Source organism: Mizuhopecten yessoensis, unplaced genomic scaffold, assembly GCF_002113885.1.
Source record: "Mizuhopecten yessoensis strain PY_sf001 unplaced genomic scaffold, ASM211388v2 scaffold8447, whole genome shotgun sequence".
NCBI classification, from domain to species: domain Eukaryota; kingdom Metazoa; phylum Mollusca; class Bivalvia; order Pectinida; family Pectinidae; genus Mizuhopecten; species Mizuhopecten yessoensis.
Genome location: NW_018407552.1, coordinates 754598 through 777992, shown reverse-complemented (window position 1 = coordinate 777992; position 23395 = coordinate 754598). Strand labels below are relative to the sequence as shown.

At 35.7% G+C, this 23395-nt stretch overlaps 1 protein-coding gene across 4 annotated transcripts in view; it reads right to left on the bottom strand.

Moving 5' to 3' along the window:
- Positions 1 to 23395, bottom strand: part of LOC110455963 (cGMP-dependent 3',5'-cyclic phosphodiesterase-like) — a 152284-nt gene that overhangs the window by 35548 nt on the left and 93341 nt on the right. For 3 of the 4 annotated variants that reach the window (XM_021506434.1, XM_021506435.1, XM_021506436.1), the window contains exons 8-12: positions 12349 to 12401; positions 6678 to 6752; positions 3912 to 3953; positions 2857 to 2877; positions 281 to 349 (exon numbers count right to left, since the gene is read on the bottom strand). In XM_021506434.1, the coding sequence (XP_021362109.1) occupies positions 281 to 349; positions 2857 to 2877; positions 3912 to 3953; positions 6678 to 6752; positions 12349 to 12401 (260 nt within the window). The remainder of the gene's footprint in view (positions 1 to 280; positions 350 to 2856; positions 2878 to 3911; positions 3954 to 6677; positions 6753 to 12348; positions 12402 to 23395) is intronic. The other variant, XM_021506437.1, reaches the window with a different exon arrangement.

Genomic DNA, 23395 nt, shown 5'->3' with positions numbered 1-23395 from the left:
TAAATTCTATGTTATACTGCCAGAAACAGAACTCTTACATATAATATCTATGACAAGCTACTTTCATCTAGATGTAACTCTGATTCTAAAGATATTATATTCATATATCCTTATTACATATTCCACCATAATACATTAACAGCCACTGGTTATTCCAAGAGATTATTTAATAACAAAATGTAAATACAATTAGACGGATATTAGGAATGTCTGATAATGTGGTACGTTAGACAATTGTAGTACATGATAATATAGTGTGACAGACATGTTAATTACTTACCTCAGTTATGTTCTCTAGTCGCAAAGGATCCTTACTTTCCAGAACAGCAGAGAATGGACTAGTTTCACCCTGAAATACATAAAATGATTAACAAGCCTGAATGTTTAAGCCTGAAAACAGGAACAAATCATTCGGCTTATGTCAATAAACTTCCAATGACAACCAGGCTTAAAAAACATATTGATCTAAAACTTCCGTCAGATCAGGAAATGGACTTATTGATTTATTCACTTTTATAAATGTATCGAAAGCAGTTAAATGATCTGGACTGTTCCATCAAAGGATTCAAGGATTAATATATATCAGACCAAATCATTAGGACTCAAATTAAAGTTAATGAAGCAGCCATTCAAAGCAATATATAATGTAAATTGTAAGTGGCTCTAAAAATTCCAACATTGTCTCCTGCAATCCTTTCCCCCCCAAGTACAAGATAAATGATTTAAATTAATGTAAAGGAACTTACGAAAGACAAATGGCTTGAGAGAGATCATAGAATTAGTGTTATTTATCAAGAATTGAACTTCAAAATTTAATCTGAATTAATGTCGGCACCTTTTTATAATGATATATGTAGTAGTCTTAATTGAACATAACACATTAGAGGACATATCTAGCAAACCTGATTTATATCTAGACAAACTGCCTACAAATATCAAATCAGATCCAACTTCATAGAAGCTAATGAGTAAGAACATGCATTAGGATTTCTATATTGTTATCACTTTTTCATCAAAATTATGAAAATGCAGAAGGTATGATGATATATTAATGAAATGAAAATATATTTCGATGGAAAAAGGTGTGTTTTTTTATTCTGGTTTTTCAATGTTCACTTACTAGGTCTATGTATGCATGGCAATTTTGTCTTTTAAGGGATACATTTTGACAAGACAGATTGAAAATCCTTGCCTACTTTTCAAAGAAAGTTGCAAATTTCTCCTGGATATTTTCTTGAAAATATTTCATTGCTGAAGGCAATTATTATTTTGATTTAAAGCAAAAAATTTCTCCTGGACATTTTCCCGAAAAAAAAAATCATTACTCCAAATTCATATTTTGAGTTGAAGTGAAAACTCTTTTTTGAACAATCAGAAAGGTGAATTTATAATTTAAAATAAAGTCTTCGTCACAATATCATTTTCTCTGTCACACTCAAAACTGTAAACTGTAACGCTTTATAGATATAAAGTCTCGTTTTATTTTAACTTGGTCTAAAATACTCTCTTAATTTCTGACAAAGACTGCCTGTAACGTGTTTGTAGTTATATATTTGAAAGAACCTGAAAAAACTCTTACTGCAAACATTTTTTTATTTCTATTGTTATTCAATCACTTCTAAAAAATGTGTTACCGTTATAAAATCAGTCATATATGCATTCATGTTTTGAACAAAGTAAATACAGAAACCAGGAATTAGAAAAATTCCAAACACCATGCACTGCAACGTCCACAAAGAAATGTAGGAACAAATTGTGCTAACATATAAGTAAAAGTGAGAGAGAAAAAAATCAAACAGGTTATATCAATTAATATGGGCAATGATTATTAGCAAAGTTTATAATGACGAGATAAATAATTGATAAGAAATATGTCAAGACGTCCCAGCCCTGAGATAGGTAACAAGTTTGATAGTAAATAACTGTTAGACAAATATCTCAAACAGGGCAATGATAATCCAAACTGAGACTTCATAAATCTTATTTTTCAAAGATAGAGACTCACTTAATTAGAAATTCTACGTAAAAGACAAATATTCTTATAATTTGACTAAAATTGTCACAAGGATTGCAAGTTAGGTGAATTCCAAGATGATTTTGATAATTTTTACCGAATTGTTTTTTAACAAACTTGAAATTGAGAACCTAAGGCTGTCAAACTCCTACCATTGAAGTCACCAATGTATAGGGTCAGCTTCAGCTGATCACTGGGTATAGGCATGAGATACAAAAGGCTACAAATATTTCTGAAAGATCAGTCAAGTTGATAGCAAGTCAACTAATCTTCAGTCAAAAACTATGTTACCAGGCCACCGGTACCCGGTAAATGGCAGAGTGCGTACTATCAGAATAAAGACAACCAAACAACCTTTGTAAGTTAGTAGCAGTAATTGTGATTTCACTATCTTATCCAATCATTTAGTATTAAAAACACTACCTAGATATTATAAAAAATAATAATCAAGAAACAACATCAAAAATTGAAAAAAGGATACCAGTACATGTATGAGTGTGGTATATGAAAACATTGATGAAAATGTTAAAAACTCTGTGAAACTGTAAAAGTATTTCTTTAAACAAGTGCAAATAAATAGCAAAAAACGTCTTTAAAAAACTTACAGTGTAGAAGGAATACAAAAAAAAAACTCATTCAAAGTGAAAATATCTTCGGTTCAGACTGAAAATATTCCTTAACTCTAGCTTATATTCTCAAAAAGAGTGGTAATGTTGTTTGCATGCATATTTTTCCAGGGCGGAAATATTGAGATAAATTTCTAGTAAAAAAAACACAAGTGTCAAGTTAGAATGGGACACCCTGCAAGGACAAACAGTTATTGTTACTTTGCACAAACTTACCACTTTGTCAGAAAATAGTAACTGCATTGAACACGATTGTAGTAAATCAGTTGTCAGTCACACTTCCTGTGATTCTAACGTTAATTGGTAAATACATGGCAAGGAATTTAAACCTCATTTAGTCAATTGTTCAAAGTTCAACATTTATTTGGAAAAGTAATTTACATTTTAAAAGGTCTTATTCAACGCAAAACATAGCTTAATTATAATGCTTTTTACCTTATTAAGTAGTATTTCAAAATAATAAATGATAGCTAACATACACAATTGTGGTGTCAATCTTCAGATAAAGAAAAATCAATCACTGTTTTCCCTGAAATCTACTTCCTGAAAAAATGATTATGTAAAACGATGACCTAGCTAATGATGTTTATAACATTTCAATTCAATTAGAGGTCATTGCTAAACAAGAGCTGTCACCAATCTGCAGCAAATTCTTTTCTAAGTAGGTCTAAATCTTCTGTTTTATTGTATCCAGATTTGCAAATGTAATCCAATGAGACATCCTTGAAGATTTGTGATGCGGAGGAATTAGGCCCTACAATCTCCTGCGACACCGAATGGCCAGACATGAGTAACGTTTCGTGTATTATCACAACTCTACCTCAATAAAACCTATCGATTGAGTGGCGTGTCTTTGCTAGCAAACTCAAGATATTCTCTGGACAAGCAAATACATTCCCCTTATTTGTCGCATCTGATGATGCGATAATCCTCGCTGCTGATGCTGACATCTTTTGCCCCAGTTGTAATTCTTCTGATCGCCAGCCTGACAATAATTCACACCTACCTCCTTGTTGTTCTATTGATTATATAGTGGCTTGCTTTAATCTAAGGCTATCCAAAGGGACCATGTGTGGAGCAGCCAACACAGTATGCCAGCATCCACATGGAGTCAGAACTGACACAATCAGTATGGTCTCCAGACATTAACAAACATAATGTCTACTTTACAGCACTATCCAGTCTGTCCCCGTCCTAACAGGGTTGTGTCCGACCATCAAGTGAAATGGCCTAGGCCTTAAATAGCTAACTTGCCAAATTGATTTACTTACAGGAAACCGAATTTCTTGATCCAAAACCTTGTCCCCTATCACCTAGATATGGAAAAAAGAAATAAATGAAGTTTTGTTGCAATAACAATATCATCCAACAATTTAAAATCTTAATGTCTTTGAGGCTTCGTCAGATTGAAGACCATCCTACTATATTACTGCATTTTTTAACAGAATCTGAACTTAACTAATTTTATTTTTAATCCATTTCTTTGCAATCAAAATATTATAGAATACATATTCTGAAATATCTGCCTGATGAAAATCCGACATTGCTTTTGTATTTTTGTTTGTCTCAAACATCACTAAAACTTAATGTCAAGGCGAACTAATGCCAAATAATAGTATGTAAATGTCACAAAATCAAAACGTTTCCCCAGACAAATGTAGCACTCGGATAAACCACATTTCAATCAAAACCATTTTAGCCTGAAGTGATATTCTGTCTTCACAGCAGTACAGAATCACATTACAATAGGTTTTGCCGGTATATGTGGATCCGTAGATTGCTTTCTTTGCATGTAGTGTGACAATGGGCTTACATCTGTCTAGACACATCTATCATTGGTCTTGTGGACACCACAAACACGCTCACCCGTTAATGATTGGCTGTTCTAAGCATGAATATACAAGTATCAATTTTGAATTAATATAATAGCACAACTCAACAACGCATCAATTAAGAGAATGTGCTAGGTCATTGTTAACACAAGGAAATACTTATATGCATGAATGGAAAACACCTAATCATAAAAAAGACAAGAGGCAAGATTGGCCTGTGTTGTTTTGCTTGTCATTCAATGCTGGTTGCAAACATATCTCACATCAGTGACTTTCAAAGTGGGTCAAAGCCTTTATTGAACAAATGTCACAGATAACACAAGCTAACATATCAGACTACATATTGTTTCTCTAAACTCTATAGTTATACTTAGGGATTAACTTGAATATATTTTTCATGTTATGGAGATATAACACACAAAAACGGAGTGTACTCTGTACTACAAATTTGACTCCTGTGACCTTGAAAACATCCTCGATATCCAGGGGTTATGCTCACTTTTGTTCTCTGCACCCCTGGAATTTTGTCTTAGCAAAATTGAAGGCTCAGTGTGCAGTACCTTGTGGATGAGACGAGAAGACTAGTTTGATCTTTTGATGTACATCATAAGAATCTTGCGGTCACGTAACGGTAAAACTTACTTGCTTTGAAGTCAGGTGTCGCTCTTTTGTAATCTTTAAAGGACAAGTATAAGCCTAGCAACTGGTCGGGTGTTTTTTTACCATACACCAATGAAATAGCTAGCCATGTGCCTTCAATTTTGCTATGACATATTGCAGGGGTGCAGAGAGCGAAAGTGAGCGTAACCCCTGGAGTATCGAGGATGCCTTGAAAGTGGATCATGGGTATTCATTTGAACAACCTTGATAACCCTTCAATCCAGCAAGTTATTCGCCAAGTATCACAACCCTGGGCCTCTTGATTATTCAGAAGAACGTATGATGCTGCACAAAGTAAGTTTGCTTTCCCTCTGGGCAGTCGAGCTAACAACTCCTCATGCTTTCGCTCTGGGCAGTCGAGCTAACAACTCCTCACGCTTTCCCTCTGGGCAGTCGAGCTAACAACTTCTCATGCTTTCCCTCTGGCCAGTCGAGCTAACAACTCCTAATGCTTTCCCTCTGGGCACTCGAGCTAACAACTCCTCATGCTTTCCCTCAGGGTAGTCGAGCTAACAACTTCTCATGCTTTCCCTCTGGGCAGTCGAGCTAACAACTCCTCACGCTTTCCCTCTGGGCAGTCGAGCTAACAACTCCTCATGCTTTCCCTCTGGGCAGTCGAGCTAACTACTCCTCATGCTTTCCCTCTGGGCAGTTGAGCTAACAACTCCTCATGCAAGATTACTCAGATTACAACAACCTTCAAGACACAAGGTCTTTTTGCATGGTTCACAAGAATCCTCCTGTCTCCTTTATTAATGACATTCTGAAAGTCTAAGCTGCATGGGGCATAGTGTTGTTCCGATTAATCAATTTAGTCGATGTCTGGTTGTTTGTTTCAGAAAATCGTTTAATCGATCCTTGTTTCCCATGATTGATTATAGTTTGACTAATTTAAGTATTAACAAAAAATCCGGAGATTAAACTCTATGATCATCCGGGGGCTACTGATTTAAACGTTTGGAAGGTATTGTTTGTCCTTAGCTGGATATAAATAAAACGCTTTGTCCAAAGTGTGGGCTATCTTACAAATAAAATGTTAAGTTTGACGGGGTGTCTTCAGGTGAATACCAATCCATCGTGGCATTTCTGAATATGAGATGCAGCTGTCACAGCAAAATTGACATTGCAAACATCATCAATTTCATTTCCAAATACATATTTTTCAATAATTATAAGATTCTGTCAACAAACTTATTGTATGTTGTATGAATGTTGTGTGTTATTAGTGAAATTCTCTAACGTTGGGGTTTCCCCGTTAACAAAAGTGAAAGTAGATTTTGGAAATGAATATAACCTTAAATTACTGAATTTAAGTTCAATTTTATCAATCATTAGTCGATCATCAGTCACTTGATTGGAAGTGATGATCGAGTATGAATTTACAAGCGATTCCCAACACTAATGGGGCAGATGATACTCATTAATTCCCCATATGGGTTGATCCTACCTTTAATCAAAACATACAAAATACTTTGCTTTTATACAAATTTAGCATGATAGCACATTTTTTTTTTTTAGTTTTCATGAGGACAGTAAATGTCTCACCTGACAGTATAGTTCTTGTGTTTCTGGAACTACTAACAACATAAAACCAAACTCTGCATTGGTGTGTTCTTCTAACTGAAAAGAAAAATTGAAAACAATATCAAACATTAAAAAGGATCTCACTGAATTTCTCCAATACTTCACTACCTGAAAATTGAATAGAACGGTAATGTGGTGCAGTAGATAGTGAATATAAATGCCTTTCACCAAGACAGCTGGTTGCTTGATCATGAAAGGACATGTATCACCTGCTCAACCATGCTGGTTTTCTCTGCGTAATACGTCCACGGTTTCAATCCCACATTAAGACCCTGTGCACACTTCCATCTGGACCATCAAACATTCAATTTTTTTTCTCAGAATTGATGTTGTCCCAAAGAAATAAAACACCAATACTCAATAAAGCTCCATGATATGTACACCTTCAGGAATTTCATAACAAAATCAAAATCCATTCACTCATATGGAAGTAGTAATCTTAAAACAAAATAAACCCTGTTTGTACTGGAACAGGACTAGTGAGCAATCTAGTAGCTGAATTGGTAGCGCATCCGTCTAGAGTTTGGAGGGTCACAGGTTCAAATCTCAGGCTGGTAATGAATTTCTCTTTCTCCTATTTATTACACTAAGGTGATCGGATCACCAAATTTAATTCATTCATTGAAAATTCTTAGGATGAATTATATTCATTTATGGTCGTATTAAAGGAAAAATATTGATGGGTGTTCTTACCAAAAGAATAGCACCCAGGGCTCACATGAAATATTTTTAGAACGCTCTGACGTCACCTATCAGTGGTTCCGGTTTTTGCGAATGTCAGAACCCAAATTGGATCAGGGCTTGAATTCTGTAGTATTTTACACTTCAAATGAATATATTTTTTGTCAGCGTAATAACATTTTATGATGGCCTTTGGAATTAATATGAAAACAAGTATTTCAATAGGGAGAATTTATTCCTATAGTCCAAAACAGAATGCATAGTCGTCGCACGTGCCATTTTCTAAAAATGTCAACAAAACATCGACGTTTGAGTTACGTTTTCTAGTGCTATTAGAACTTAAAAACTCATTATCTGTTAACTGTAGACAAAAATTGGTACATAGCTATCTATTCTAAAGTTACATCATTGTTATAACTGATTTGTTGACATATTTATTGATTTAAAACTATTTTTGCAAAAAGTGATCCGATTTGGGTTCTGCCTCCTAATACACTATTTCCTCCTTTTTTTACCTTGCTCCTTTGGGAGCTGCAACCTTCAGTTTAACATTTAATTTCCGGGAAAAGCTCCCTTAGCTCACTTGGCCCTTTGAATTAGGTGAACTTAACACCATTTCTAACTTAGTTTTGGCCAATAATAAGCAGCTGATGATAGGTTTTCATGATAAGGAGAGTATGATTCCCTTTTTCTCTACTGTTTAGTCAGACACAACCCTAAGGAAGGCCTGCCTAGTCAGACCCACAGCCAGAGCAGCTTGTGAATATTTCATTATACCTTAGCAGTAAACTAAGGCAATGTCACCATGTGACTGATGAATTGTCATAAGTTTGCTGTGAGGAAATCCAAGGTGTAACAAATTCTGTTTATGACTTCAACTTTGACAACATCACCAAATAAATATGTTTCCGCAGCCTTCCTAACATAAATTTGTTATTGTAAAATCAATATCAAAAACAAATTTCAATTCAAATCTCAGAGTTGTTAGACACTTCCTAAATTGCTCTCCCACACTCGCCAATGTCCTAACAAAATGGGACTGTTTCGATTTTTGCCACAAATATTTGGTCTTAGGCTTCCTTCAGTAAATTGATTTCAAATCTAATTCAGATGGGGAGAGAAAATTGGATGAGAAAAAGGCAATCATTTCAATGTTATTGTAAAATGGTGAACCTGAATATCTCAATCTCATCATCAACAGAGTAATTTGTTAAACTGTCCAAATCATAGCTACACATTTTGACTATAAACAAGAGACCCAATGCAATGCTCTGTGTCTCATCTCAAACCTTTGACCTTTAAAGTGAATAGAAGTAAAATTGATTTAGGAATGGTAAACTTATATCATTACTCTACATTTTATGGGTCTTTGGCTAAAGATTTGAACTTTTTTACTCTTGTGACTGTCTATGAAGGTTGTCTAAGAACTCTTGATTAATTCACAGGTTATTTAAAGATTTTTAGCACATTTAAATCACTTTGCATTCCTACATGAAGCTTTGTTAAGCACACCTAAATTCACATTCAACATATAATATTTGAGCAAAGGTGTAAGAATTTCTCAAATAAACAATACTTAAATCTTGCTTTTCGTCCTTTTTTCTCGTTTTTTTCTTATAATAATTACCAAACTTGTACATTATCAGATGCTTGTTTATATCAAAAACAAAAAAAAGTGTATACTTTACATACAAACTTGTTTTCTTATAATTATTGAAATAGTTGATTTGCAAACCTTGAGTTTCCATTAATTGTTATCCAATAGCTCAAGAAATTTGCTAGAGATATATCCAATGTCCAATTAAATATCTTGCAAAGCATTTATCGTTATTCAAATCCGTCATTTCCCTGATCAATTGTATTTGTAAGGCTTCGTGTATTTGATAAGGAATGTTATCTGCGGATGATTAGTCCGAGTTACAAACATGGCCAACTTCTGTTGTGTTAGAAACATGGAGAGCTTGGAACGACAAGGTGATACGACCACTAAATAAACAGAAAAGTGGTATCAACCGCATGTTAATGCCAGCAATTAAGTATTGAAGATACCTACTCAGACAAACAGTCTTTAATTTCCATTCCAGTTCCCCAGTAAAAGATTTACAGTGATTCCATGATGGGTTTTCACCATTAAACTTCTCATTATGCTTTAATTGGAAAAATAGTACACTCTATAGCCTCTGCATCGATGGAATCAAAGCGTTTGTGACGCACTAAGTAACCTCAAATAAGTAAGTAACACATACTAAATAACCTCTAAACCAATGGAGTCAGCCTACCACACACTCAATAGCCTCTACACCTACAAAATAAAACCACTACACAATCAGTAACCTCTAAACCAATGAAATCAAACTATCACACACCCAATAGCCTCTAACCCAATGATATAAAACTAACACACTTAATAGCCTCTAAACCTATTTCTATTTTTAAACTACACAATCAGTAACCTCTAAACCAATGGAATCAAACTATAACATACACAATAGCCTCTAAATAAATGGAATCAAACTATCACACACTCAATAGCCTCTAAAACAATGGAATCAAACTATCACACAATCAATAGCCTCTAAACAAATGAAATCAAACTATCACACATTCAATAGCCTTTAAAACAATAGAATCAAACTATAACACACTCAATAGCCTCCAAAACAATTGAATCAAATTATCAAACATTCAACAACCTCTTAACAATGGAATCAAACTATAACACACTAAATAGACTCAAAAACAATTAAATCAAACTACCACACATTCAACAGCCTCTAAAACAATTAAATCAAACTATCACAAAATCAATAGCCTTTAAACAAATGAAATCAAACTATCACACACTCAATAGCCTCTAAACCAATGGAATCAAACTATCACACATTCAACAGCCTCTAAAACAATGGAATCAAACTATCAGACAATCAATAGCCTCTAAACAAATGAAATCAAACTATTACACACTCAATAGCCTCTAAACAAATGGAATCAAACTATCACACATTAAATAGCCTCTAAAACAATAGAATCAAACTACAACACACTTAATAGCCTCTAAACCAATGGAATAAAACCATCACACACCCAATAACCTCTATACCAATGGAATCAAACTACCACACACTCAATAGCCTCGAAACCTACAAAATAAAACCACTACACAATCAGTAGCCACGAAACAAATGAAATCAAACTATCACACATTCAATAGCCTCTAAACCAATGGAATCAAACTATCACACATTCAATAGCCTCTAAAACAATAGAATCAAACTATAACACACTTGATAGCCTCCAAAACAATGGAATCAAACTATCACACATTCAATAGCCTCTATAACAATGGAATCAAACTATCACACAATCAATAGCCTCTACACAAATGAAATCAAACTATCACACACGCAATAGCCTCTAAACCAATGGAATCAAACTATCACACATTCAATAGCCTCTAAAACAATAGAATCAAACTACAACACACTTTATAGCCTCTAAACCAATGGAATCAAACCATCACACACCCAATAACCTCTATACCAATGGAATCAAACTACCACACTCAATAGCCTCGAAACCTACAAAATAAAACCACTACACAATCAGTAACCTCTAAACCAATGAAATCAAACTATCACACACTCAATAACCTCTAAAACAATGAAATCAAACCATCACACACTCAATTGGCTCTATTAAACCAATGGAATCAAACCATCACACATTCAACATCCTCTAAACCAATGGAATCAAAACTACCACACACTCAATAGCCTCTAAACCAATGGTATCAAACCACCACACATTAACCTTCAAACCAATGGAATTAAACTTTCAAATACTCAATAGCCTCTAAACCAATGGAATTAAACTTTCACATACTCAATAGCCTCTAAACAAATGAAATTAAACCACCACAAAATCAACAGCCCCTAAACAAACAGAATCAAACCATCACATATTCAACAACCTCTAAACATCAAAATCAAAACTATCCTACATTTTGAAACCTCTATAACCCAATGGAATCAAAGTATCATAGCTTAATAACGTTAAAACCAATGAAATCAATAGAATTAACTAATGCAATTAAATCCATAGATTCGATAATCTCTAAAGCAAAGAAATCAAAATGTTTCACACACTCAATACCCTCTAAACCTCATTAAATCAAAAGTAAATTTACACACTCTGAATAGCATCTCCATGAATAGGATCAAAGAATCAGAAACCCAATAACCTCAAAATTTATAGAATCAAAGCATTCTTTGAAAGGATTTGGTTGACTTCTTTTAATTAACTGAATCAAAATATTAAAGGTCAGCTCTTCTACTTATTCATGTAGGTGTATAGCATGAAAACTTAAAAAATTGATTTTATCACATAATGTACTGTGTTATCCAATGAATATACCCAGGTAAAAAAAATTGTGTATTAACCAAAGTAATATGACCTATCAGCCCTGTGATTGGTTGTAAGTTTCAATTGTTTCAATTGTGACGTCACGCCTGGGACAATTACATGACGTCACAGACTTACGCACTGTAGTCAAAAATAGCAGCTTTTTACATTTCAAGGTTGCATGCAAATTGTCGTTTTACACGAATAAATGCCACAAATCTTGATTATGTGATAAAAAGGATCTTACTCTTGTTTTCATTTCATATGAAATTTATGAAACTCGTAAAGAAATTATCATTTTAGCTCACCTATTGAGAACTTCTTAGACTCATTTCATAAATATCATATGAAATGAAAACTCATGTAAGATCCTATATATCTGACACTGTTTATCATAAATATCCTGCAGTATTCTAGCCCAGCGAGCCAACACATCAACTCTGACTCAAAGTAAGGGCTGGGCTTGTTACAGGACAAATAATTTATTGTGATCATGAATATGTAAATATTTGATCATCTTACACTTCAGTTCAATGTAATGAATACTTACATATCTGACAATCTTGCGCTGTAGGTCAGCGGTATTCTGATCATACAACTCTCCTGTGAAACAGAAATAACAAACATACATAAATACAAGCTATTTTGCATTTGTTTTGGTATGGACAGGACATGATACTATATGCTCCTTTAAAATGATTGCATATTAATAAGAAACATTGGGAAAAAAGTCAGTAGAACAGACATATGCTTCTCGAATAAGCTCCTGGTATTGGAGCATGTGCCTAATTACAGTTCCAGAAAATAAACATAACACAGAAATTATAAGTATATATATATGTGTAGCTGCTGTAACCCTGATTTGTCTCTTTAGCAATTACCCCAAACTCAACAGATATCCATTTATGTTTGCTTTAGATATTATATGGAGTTCAAGCTATCCCCTCTGCGAATCCACATTTTCACTAAATGTCAGTCTACTTGTAGCTACTGTGACCTGAACCTTTGATCTGGTATCCAGAAACTTAAGAAATTTTCTTCTTTTCCTGAAGGGTATCAGCCATCCAAGGTTTTATGAATGTTATGAATCAATTTTCCCGTGTTTGGGTTGTATGGAAAGGCGGGACATCAAAACCAACAAACACCAATATTTAACAGGGAACCACTTAAAATACATAATATGTACCAGATATGCATCCAAATTTAAGACTTAGGGACACATAAAGAACAAATATGAAGACATTTAAATTTCATTTCTTTAATAGTCTTAATGATTTTGATTGCTACCTTTTATTCTGAATTAAAATCAAAAGGTTTTCAACTAACACCAAGTATAGTCTTCATGCTACAGTAATATAATTGGAAACGTTTTTCATGTTCTTTCTTTTATCCAATCTTTCACTCTTTGAATCCAATCTACCTTTCAGCCGAAACAATCTATCTGAGTATACCTATTTGGCTATATACATGTATAAAGAGCTGCCATTCAATCTCAAGGCCATTTTCTACAGACTAAACTGCTTGGACTCCACCATGATCCATTAGTCATAACGATAGTTCTGAGCCTCTGACATAAGGAAATGGCTGCCAGAATCAATCAACTGGAAACCCTTATTAGAGCTTGATATCAATTCATCAGCTCCCCAAAGCTTATAAACCATCCAGTCGACACTGTAACAAGCAAACTTAATTATTGTAGAATTATTTTTGGTGTTTTGTTTCTTGATAAATCAATACATTTCCTGCAACTGCCATCTAAAGAAGAATGAAAAATCACAGGAGATGATTAATAAAGACAGTAAGTAGAACACACACATTAAGACAAATAAGTTTACTAGGAATTCACCCAAAACTAAATAACTGGAGTAAACAAAATTATCACTGAGCTCAACAGTTATTTTTGTGTGCACATTAACTGGCAATTTACTGTGTGCTATGAAAATAACAAGTTCCCCAGATGTAACTTTCCTAGTTGTATATTATTCTTTGCTGCTATCAAGGATACAAGTTCCTGGTTGTAAATTCATGCTATGATGGTTATTTATAAACTGCTTTTTTGTCAATGCACTGGAGCTGTTAAAGTTAAACTTGCCTTGTTGCAAAGTCACTGGTGCTAACAAATAACTTTGTTGTCATCAATCAATCAGACAAGTTATTAATTACCATTTTTTTTTGTTGTTGTATTAAACTATCTTCTTTGTAATACCATATCACTTTGACATTTAAATACGGTAATTTCCCAGTTTTGACACCTGAAATGGTCAGAAAAACATGTTTTCTCTTTATGTCATATTCCGGTTAATAATATCACATTTTTCATCTTACAAATCAGAAGTGATAATAAGCGAAATCTACTGTAATTTGAAATGTACTGGCCTTTTTTTAGGTCAGAATCCCATCTTTAAAAACATAGTCATGTGATTTCATATTCAAGCTTAATTCAAAACAATTACAATTACAGGTTAGCTATATGGTTGCTACAACATGTAAGAGGGAACCAATTGCTTAAGTTAAATTCACTTCTATCATCTATAATTTGATTTTTTTTATTGTGAGTTATTAGGTTATTTAAACTAGTATAGAGTACATTTAATGGGACAAATCTGCTTGACTACCCAAACAGAAACTAAACCCCACTGGAAACCCCAGTGGAAACATGTCAATTTGGTATACAGAAGCATCACAGCTCTTATCTTTAATTGTTGATTCATCAGAGTTAATTGATCTATCATGTTGTCGACTCAAGCTTGTCCTACAGCTTACGGTAACGTAATCTGTATGGTAGCATATACCTCCTTACATATTGGATGTGCTGCATATATCTGTTACCGATTAATTTCAAACAAAACATATTATTCTATCTTGTTACTCGCACGTACACTTGATATTACTAATGTAAACAGTCAAATGCAATGCTAAATTATACTTGCAAATTAGGTAATGAATTCAGGTGATGAAATATTTTGTTATAAACTTAAAGGCCCTATCTAAACATTGAAACAATGAAATGTGTATCCATTACAGGGGTGTCTTACCCAAGGATAAATATCTCAATCAATATTATTTTCCATGTTGTGACATCTTGTCAACATTAAATTACATAGACGTGTTCCGTTTAAGGTTACACTGTCCATATACTGTAGGTTTGAGGTTACGACATCCGAATTAAAAATCTCATTAATTGGTTTGCCAGAGAAAATGCGACAAACGAACCGTCACTGGAAATAGGGAGACAATTAGAGGGAGAGTGATATTACCATGAGACAACGTAATAATGCTGCCAATAGGAAAATAGGAACATGCTCGGACGGTTAGTCATGTATTCTATGCTATGGCATTTAAAGACAATAATTCAGTTACTCGCTCACAATAAAGCTTGTGAGTCTAGTTTATTTTTAACCAGAATATTAGAATAAACAACTTTATCTTAATTATTGCATCTGAGGCTGAGGTAGATCTCCCTCATTCCACATTTCCAATGAGGTAGATCTCCCTCATTCCACACCTCCAATGAGGTAGATCTCTCTCATTCCACATCTCCAATGAGGTAGATCTCCCTCATTCCACATTTCTAATGAGGTAGATCTCCCTCATTCCACATTTCCAATGAGGTAGCTCTCCCTCATTCCACAGCTCCAATGAGGTAGATCGCTCTCATTCCACATCTCAAATGAGGTAGATCTCACTCATTCCACATTTCTAATGAGGGAGATCTACCACATTATAAGTTTGTGGAATGAGGGAGTTCTACCTCATTGGAAGTGTTAAATGATGGATATCTACCTCATTTGAAATGTGGAATGAGTGAGATCTACCTCATTTGAGATGTGGAATGAGAGCGATCTACCTCATTGGCGGTGTGGAATGAGGGAGAGCTACCTCATTGGAAATGTGGACTGAGGGAGATCTACCACATTATAAGTTTGTGGAATGAGGGAGCTCTACCTCATTAGAAATGGGGAATGAGGGAGATCTCCCTCATTCCACATCTCCAATGAGGTAGATTCTCCTCATTCCACATCGCCAATGAGATAGATCTCCCTCATTCCACATTTCCAATGAGGGAGATCTCCCTCATTCGACACCACCAATGAGGTAGATCTCCCTCATTCAACACCTCCAATGAGGTAGATCTCCCTCATTCCACATCCCCAATGAGGTAGATTCTCCTCATTCCACATCGCCAATGAGATAGATCTCCCTCATTCCACCTTTCCAATGAGGTAGAACTCCCTCATTCCACATTTCCAATGAGGTAGATCTCTCTCATTCCACATCTCCAATGAGGTAGATCTCCCTCATTCCACATCGCCAATGAGATAGATCTCCCTCATTCCACCTTTCCAATGAGGTAGAACTCCCTCATTCCACATTTCCAATGAGGTAGAGCTCCCTCATTCCAGACCACCAATGAGGGAGATCTCCCTCATTCCACATTTCCAATGAGGGAGATCTCCCTCATTCGACACCACCAATGAGGTAGATCTCCCTCATTCAACACCTCCAATGAGGTAGATCTCCCTCATTCCACAGCTCCAATGAGGTAGATTCTCCTCATTCCACATCGCCAATGAGATAGATCTCCCTCATTCCACACCTCCAATGAGGTAGATCTCCCTCATCCCACACCTCCAATGAGGTAGATCTCCCTCATTCCACAGCTCCAATGAGGTAGATTCTCCTCATTCCACATCGCCAATGAGATAGATCTCCCTCATTCCACATTTCCAATGAGGGAGATCTCCCTCATTCGACACCACCAATGAGGTAGATCTCCCTCATTCCGCACCTCCAATGAGGTAGATCTCCCTCATTCCACAAACTTACAATGAGGTAGATCTCCCTTATTCCACACCTCCAATGAGGTAGCTCTCCCTCATTCCACATCTCCAATGAGGTAGTTCTCCCTCATTCCACATCTCCAATGAGGTAGATTCTCCTCATTCCACATCGCCAATGAGATAGATCTCCCTCATTCCACCTTTCCAATGAGGTAGATCTCCCTCATTCCACACCTCGAATGAGGTAGATCTCCCTCATTCCACATTTCCAATGAAGTAGATCTCCCTCATTCCACACCTCCAATGAGGTAGATCTCCCTCATTCCACACCACCAATGAGGGAGAAAGTGCATGAACTGCGACTGAAACTGCTTTTCTCAATGTATCTTTCCATTTTTTAAGCATCAAAATAACTCCAAAAAGCATAATATCTTGAGATATTAACTGATAATACCAACACTGTTAAAATCCAAGATGATTGCATGGAGGACATTTGTTAAATCTGATTAATTTCAAAAAACCTCAAAGGTATATTCAACAAAAAAATTGTTGTAAAATTTGGCCAATTTTTGTAAAAATTTGAATTACAAAAATATAAAGATAAGTTACACAAATAGATTATGTTTTCAATGAGTCCCCGCCCAGGGGTGGATATGTGAATACAGATCTATATAATGCCAAATATCTGCTGACAACTACAGAGATTTGGATATGACTTGACTCAAAACACCAGTATTGGTATAAGGCAGTTATTACTCCCATGTGTATAGCTGATGACACTTCAGACTATTCATCCTCAACCAGAATTAATATAATTCTCTGCCATCATTTAGTGTTTCACATTAACATGTATCCATTACTGGTATTGGACTTCACGGTCTGAGAACTCTAATTTATCCAATCAGATTGTTTATATCAGTTTTTATATTGGTAAAATTTGGAAGGGAGCTAATTCTTAAATAGTCTACTATTGATTATGGCTCTTGACTTATCAACATTTCAATAATACTTTACCTTGCTGACCACAGAGTCTCAATCCTAATTATGTTCATATGTAAATTGCTACATGTTTAATGAACATTTTACTCCCTTAATTATCCAGTGAATGCAACTCATTTCACCATTGTGGAGGAAGAGCTAAGATTTTTCTTTCCTCATTGGCAAAATCAACATCATCAATATTAATGTAACATTGTGAAAGATAGTTAAAAGTTGTCAATGAATCCTGTTACCGAAACCACTCGAGATTCGAAACGGCACTATAGATCTGTAGGACAGAAACCGCACTCATTGAACTGCCTTTGGTTCCTTTTATCTCCTACCAGTTTACAGCTGGAGTGGAAGGCTAAAGCCGACAGAAACATTACAACAAGAATGATCTGAAAAAGCTCTGGCTTTCTGGCAATCTGTAATCTCCATAAAAGTATTGAAATGATGTTTACAGTCTACACAGGAACTTAAAAGCAAGCCAAATATTTTCAAACAAATTTGCTTGGAAATGAGCCTGAATTCCTCTGGGTAGAACTGGAGATCCAGACAGAAATGTACCCTACAAATGCTAGATTAGATTATTCTGGGAGCAATCAATGGTATGATCAATATATGCAGCTAAATATGTTACAACCTTGTCCTCAATGGGATACAAGCCAGTGTCACTGGAATAACAGGTCACCAGATATATCAGCACGCCATTACTGTTTAACAACACCATTACAGGTCACCATATATCTATACACCATTACAGGTCACCATGTATATACACCATTACAGGTCATCATTTTCTATACACCATTACAGGTCACCATGTCTATACACCATTACAGGTGACTATATTTATACACCATTACAGGTCACTATGTCTATACACAATTACAGGTCACCATATCTACACACCTTTACAAGTCACCATATCTATCCACCATAACAGGTCACCATATCAATACAACATTACAGGTCACCATATCAATACAACATTACAGGTCACCATATCTACACACCTTTACAAGTCACCATATCTATAAACCTTTACAGGTCACCATAGCTATACACCTTTACAGGTCACCATGTCTATTCACCATTACAGGTCACCATATCTATACACCATTACAGGTCACCATGTCTATACACAATTACAGGTCACCATATCTATACACCTTTACAAGTCACCATATCTATACACCTTTACAGGTCACCATATCTATACACCATTACAGGTCACCATATCTATACACCATTACAGGTCACCATGTCTATTCACCATTACAGGTCATCATTATCTATACACCATAACAGGTCACCATATCGATAGACCATTACAGGTCACCATATCAATACAACATTACAGGTCACCATATCTATACACCATTACAGGTCACCATGTCTATACGCCATAACAGGCCATCATATCTATACACCATAACAGGTCACCATATCAATACAACATTACAGGTCACCATATCTATACACTATAACAGGTCACCATATCTATAGACTATTACAGGTCACCATGTCTATACACTATTACAGGTCACCATGTCTATACCCTATTACAGGTCACCATGTCTATACACTATAACAGGTCACCATATCAATAAACCATTACAGGTCACTATGTCTATACACCATTACAGGCCACCATATCTATACACCATCACAGGTCACCATATCTATATACCATTACAGGTCACCATGGCTATACGCCATTACAGGTCCCCATGCCTATACACCATTACAGGTCACGATATTTATACACCATTACAGGTCTCCATATCTATACACCATCACAGGTCACCATATCCATACACCATTACAGGTCGCCATGTCTATACACTATAACAGGTCCCCATATCTATACACCATTACAGGTCACCATATCTATACACCATTACAGGTCACCATATCCATACATTGTAACATGTCTATACACCATTACATGTCACCATGTCTATACACCATTATAGGTTACCATATATACACCATTACAGGTCACCATGGCTATACACCATTACAGGTCCCCATGTCTATACACCATTACAGGTCATCATTTTCTATACACCATTACAGGTCACCATATCTATACACCATTACAGGTCACCGAGTCTGTACACCATTACAGGTCCCCATGTCTATACCCCATTACAGGTCCCCATATCTATACACCATTACAGGTCACCATGTCTGTACACCATTACAGGTCCCCATATCTATACACCATTACAGGTCCCCATGTCTATACACCATTACAGGTCACCATATCTATACACCATTACAGGTCCCCATGTCTATACACCATTACAGGTCACCATATCTATACACCATTACAGGTCACCATGTCTATACACCATTACTGGTCACCATATCTATACATTGCTACAGGTCATCATATCTACGTATATGTATATATAAATACACCAATCATCAATAACCATTACAGAATCTACAGATATATTCACTGTTACATCATTAACACCCATTACACCCAATCTAGAGCTGCCAGTGTACTCAGCCACACCCCTTACACCAAATCTAGAGGTGCCAGTGTACTAAGCCACACCCCTTACACCAAATCTAGAGCTGCCAGTGTACTCAGCCACACCCTTTACACCACAACTCATCAAATCTAGAGCTGCCAGTGTACTAAGCCACACCCCTTACACTACAACTCATCCAATCTAGAGCTGCCAGTGTACTCGGCCACACCCCTTACACTACAACTCATCCAATCTAGAGCTGCCAGTGTACTAAGCCACACCCCTTACACCACAACTCATCCAATCTAAAGCTGCCAGTGTACTCGGCCACACCCCTTACACCACAACCCATCCAATCTAGAGCTGCCAGTGTACTCAGCCACACCCCTTACACCCAATCTAGAGCTGCCAGTGTACTCAGCCACACCCCTTACACCACAACTCATCCAATCTATATTTGTTACAGTTTGATTGTTGAGCTGCCAGTGTACTAAGCCACACCCCTTACACCACAACTCATCCAATCTATATTTGTTACAGTTTGATTGTTGACTTGTGTGTTTAATTATTCATTTCAACTGACAGATTATGAAATGTGATCACCAGCGATTAATGGAATGGGAAGGGAGCACAGTTCCACCAGTGCTTCAGCTACATCACTCACACAGCCTCTAGATGTTGTGACATTCCATCGTTACAATAGAACCTTTTAAAACGTCATTCCTCAAACAACCATGAAATACAAAAGAGAACAACACAATAGACATCAGATTAATAATACATTGCAACAAACTCACATGGAAGTACAACATAACCTTGAATTACAGACAGTTTCATTGAAAGCATGTTCATGTTATCTGGCATTATTACAGTTGATAATCAATTATGTATAATTATGCCATTAGAAAGGTAACCTTGTTTATCATACAACCAACTACAATAATATGTAATCTTCAATGGATGTCTGACAGTACCGTGTTAGCTAGTCTATCCATACAATTTTAATTGTGTTTGTGTCTACAATGCCACATGTTTAACAAGACTAGTCCCACCAATGGCACTCAACAGGTATTATAGGCCCAATGTCATGTTCTCAAATCAACTATGCTGGGGGATCACATGAGAAGATGTAAAGGGTCATGATCTAAATGTCCTGTGTACTTTGACTAGCATCTTTACACATGCAGGGTCATCTGAATGGTTTCCTAATATGAATTTTTCAGAACTACAGGTGTAAGGGGCTTTCTGAAGCTCCCGAAACCGTCTTGGATCAGCTCCAGTTCACACAGAAAAAGGAATCTGTAAATTACAAAATGCCGGTTTCTTCTTCAAAGGGAAAGGTAAAAGACAGGTTTTGTTTAAAAGGAAATAAGATAAAATGATCATCAGCTGCATCATTCATGGCAAAGGTTTTTCTTTTTTAAATTCCTAATGTCATGATGGAATAATGACATCTTCCTGCTTAGTAGAGGAAGTTCTGCGTTTCTGTCGTAGTCAAATCTAATAAAACAAGCACATCCAGCAAAAAATCTATAAAATTTAAAATTCAAATCAACTCAAACACTGACTGGGGAAATTAAGGTCAGACGGAAGGAACTACTCTTTTTTGTTAATCTATTGATTTTAATGTTTCATTTAAATATTTGGCACAAATATCGGATTTTGTTATCAATAGGCAATATGTTTCATTCAACAGTCTAGTAAAACAAGTAACTTTGATACGATTACATCAATCCTGATACACGTTATATGGTCCAATCATTATAAAATCCTCACCCTGATATACATTATAAATTTACAGAAATATAAAATCTTCACCCTAATATACATTTCTAACACGATTCGTTTGCAACGCGTTTTGATTGGATACGGACCATGTTCTAATCTGCGATAGAATCATTATCAATCGTGTTAAGCTCCTCCCAATGCACTTAAGCCACGCCCCGATTCTAACCAAAACAATATGGCGTCAAGCTCGCCTCTAAGCTAAATCCCGCTGATAAGGCTAGCAGGCGACAGAACAGAAACGACCGATGAAATGTATTTGTTGAATGAATGAAAAAGTAAAAAGTATATATTCCTTTTTCTTACCTCCATTTATTACTGAAATGTTTGTTCCATCCGTGTGAAGGCATCCGAAATCAAATGAATCATTTCACATGTGTCGTATGCATTTACACAAAACTCTTCACAAATCTATACAAATAATCACCGATTTTGTCGACAAGCACAGATCGATATACATACTGACATGGAAATGTAAGAACTTGGTCAATATTAATCCAAATGTGTCGTATAAACTTTGGTAGCAGGACGTTTACGAACAATCCAAATATTCCACCTCGTCAACATACAGATCGCCCGCTCGCCAGTATGGGCGGGGCCAAATGACCGACTTTTGAAAGCCTCTTTCCGATTTGTCAGTCCGCTGCAGAATGACACTTTGCCAGTTCAGGTCACAAAGTATTTTACTACATACTTTTGTGCAAGGAAATACAATGTTTCTAAACATATCAGCGTAGTATATTTGTTAAGGTGTGTTAGACCCGGGATAGTACGTTATTTTTCGTGTTAATACTGGCGATTAGAACATGACATTTTGTTTAAACTCGCGACCTATCGGTCTCGAGTTCAAACCAAAATTTCATGTTCTAATCGCCAGTATAGCCACTCAAAACAACGTACTATCCCCTTATTATACAGTTACAGAAATTTAAAAACCTCACCCTGGTATACATTATACAATAACAGAAATATCTCAGGTCACCTAAAAATCTGCGCCCTAATATACATTATATAGTAAAAGAAACTTAATTGGATTGATATGTAAAGTTAAGAATACAATGTGATAAGTGAGAATGTACATGTACTGATAACTTGTTTGTTGTTTATCTTTGTTGGTGCAATTTCTTTTTAGCCTAAAAGATTTGTATTATTTGCTCAAGAACATAAAAATAACAGAAATAATCCAGTTATAATACAAATAGCAGTTTGTGTATAGAACAAGAGGCCCATGGGCCTTAACGGTCACCTGATATATTTATAGAGAGTTGATTTTGTTTTTAACATGAACAGAAATGATAAACAATAAAACCACCTTATTCAATATCTAGCATACAGATTTAAGACTAAAAAGTATTTGAAACTAGCACCTCTGATTCTAAACAAGGAAAATGAAGAAATTTTAGCACACTGACTCCTTTGGGCCCCACCCTACAGCCCTTGGGGGTAGGGCTGGCTCAAAATTTTCAAAGTATCAAACTGTCAACTCAAGGTTATAATTCCAATCAAGTTATTAACATGTAATATTCAAAGTATCATTTGCCATTATAAACCATAATAAATT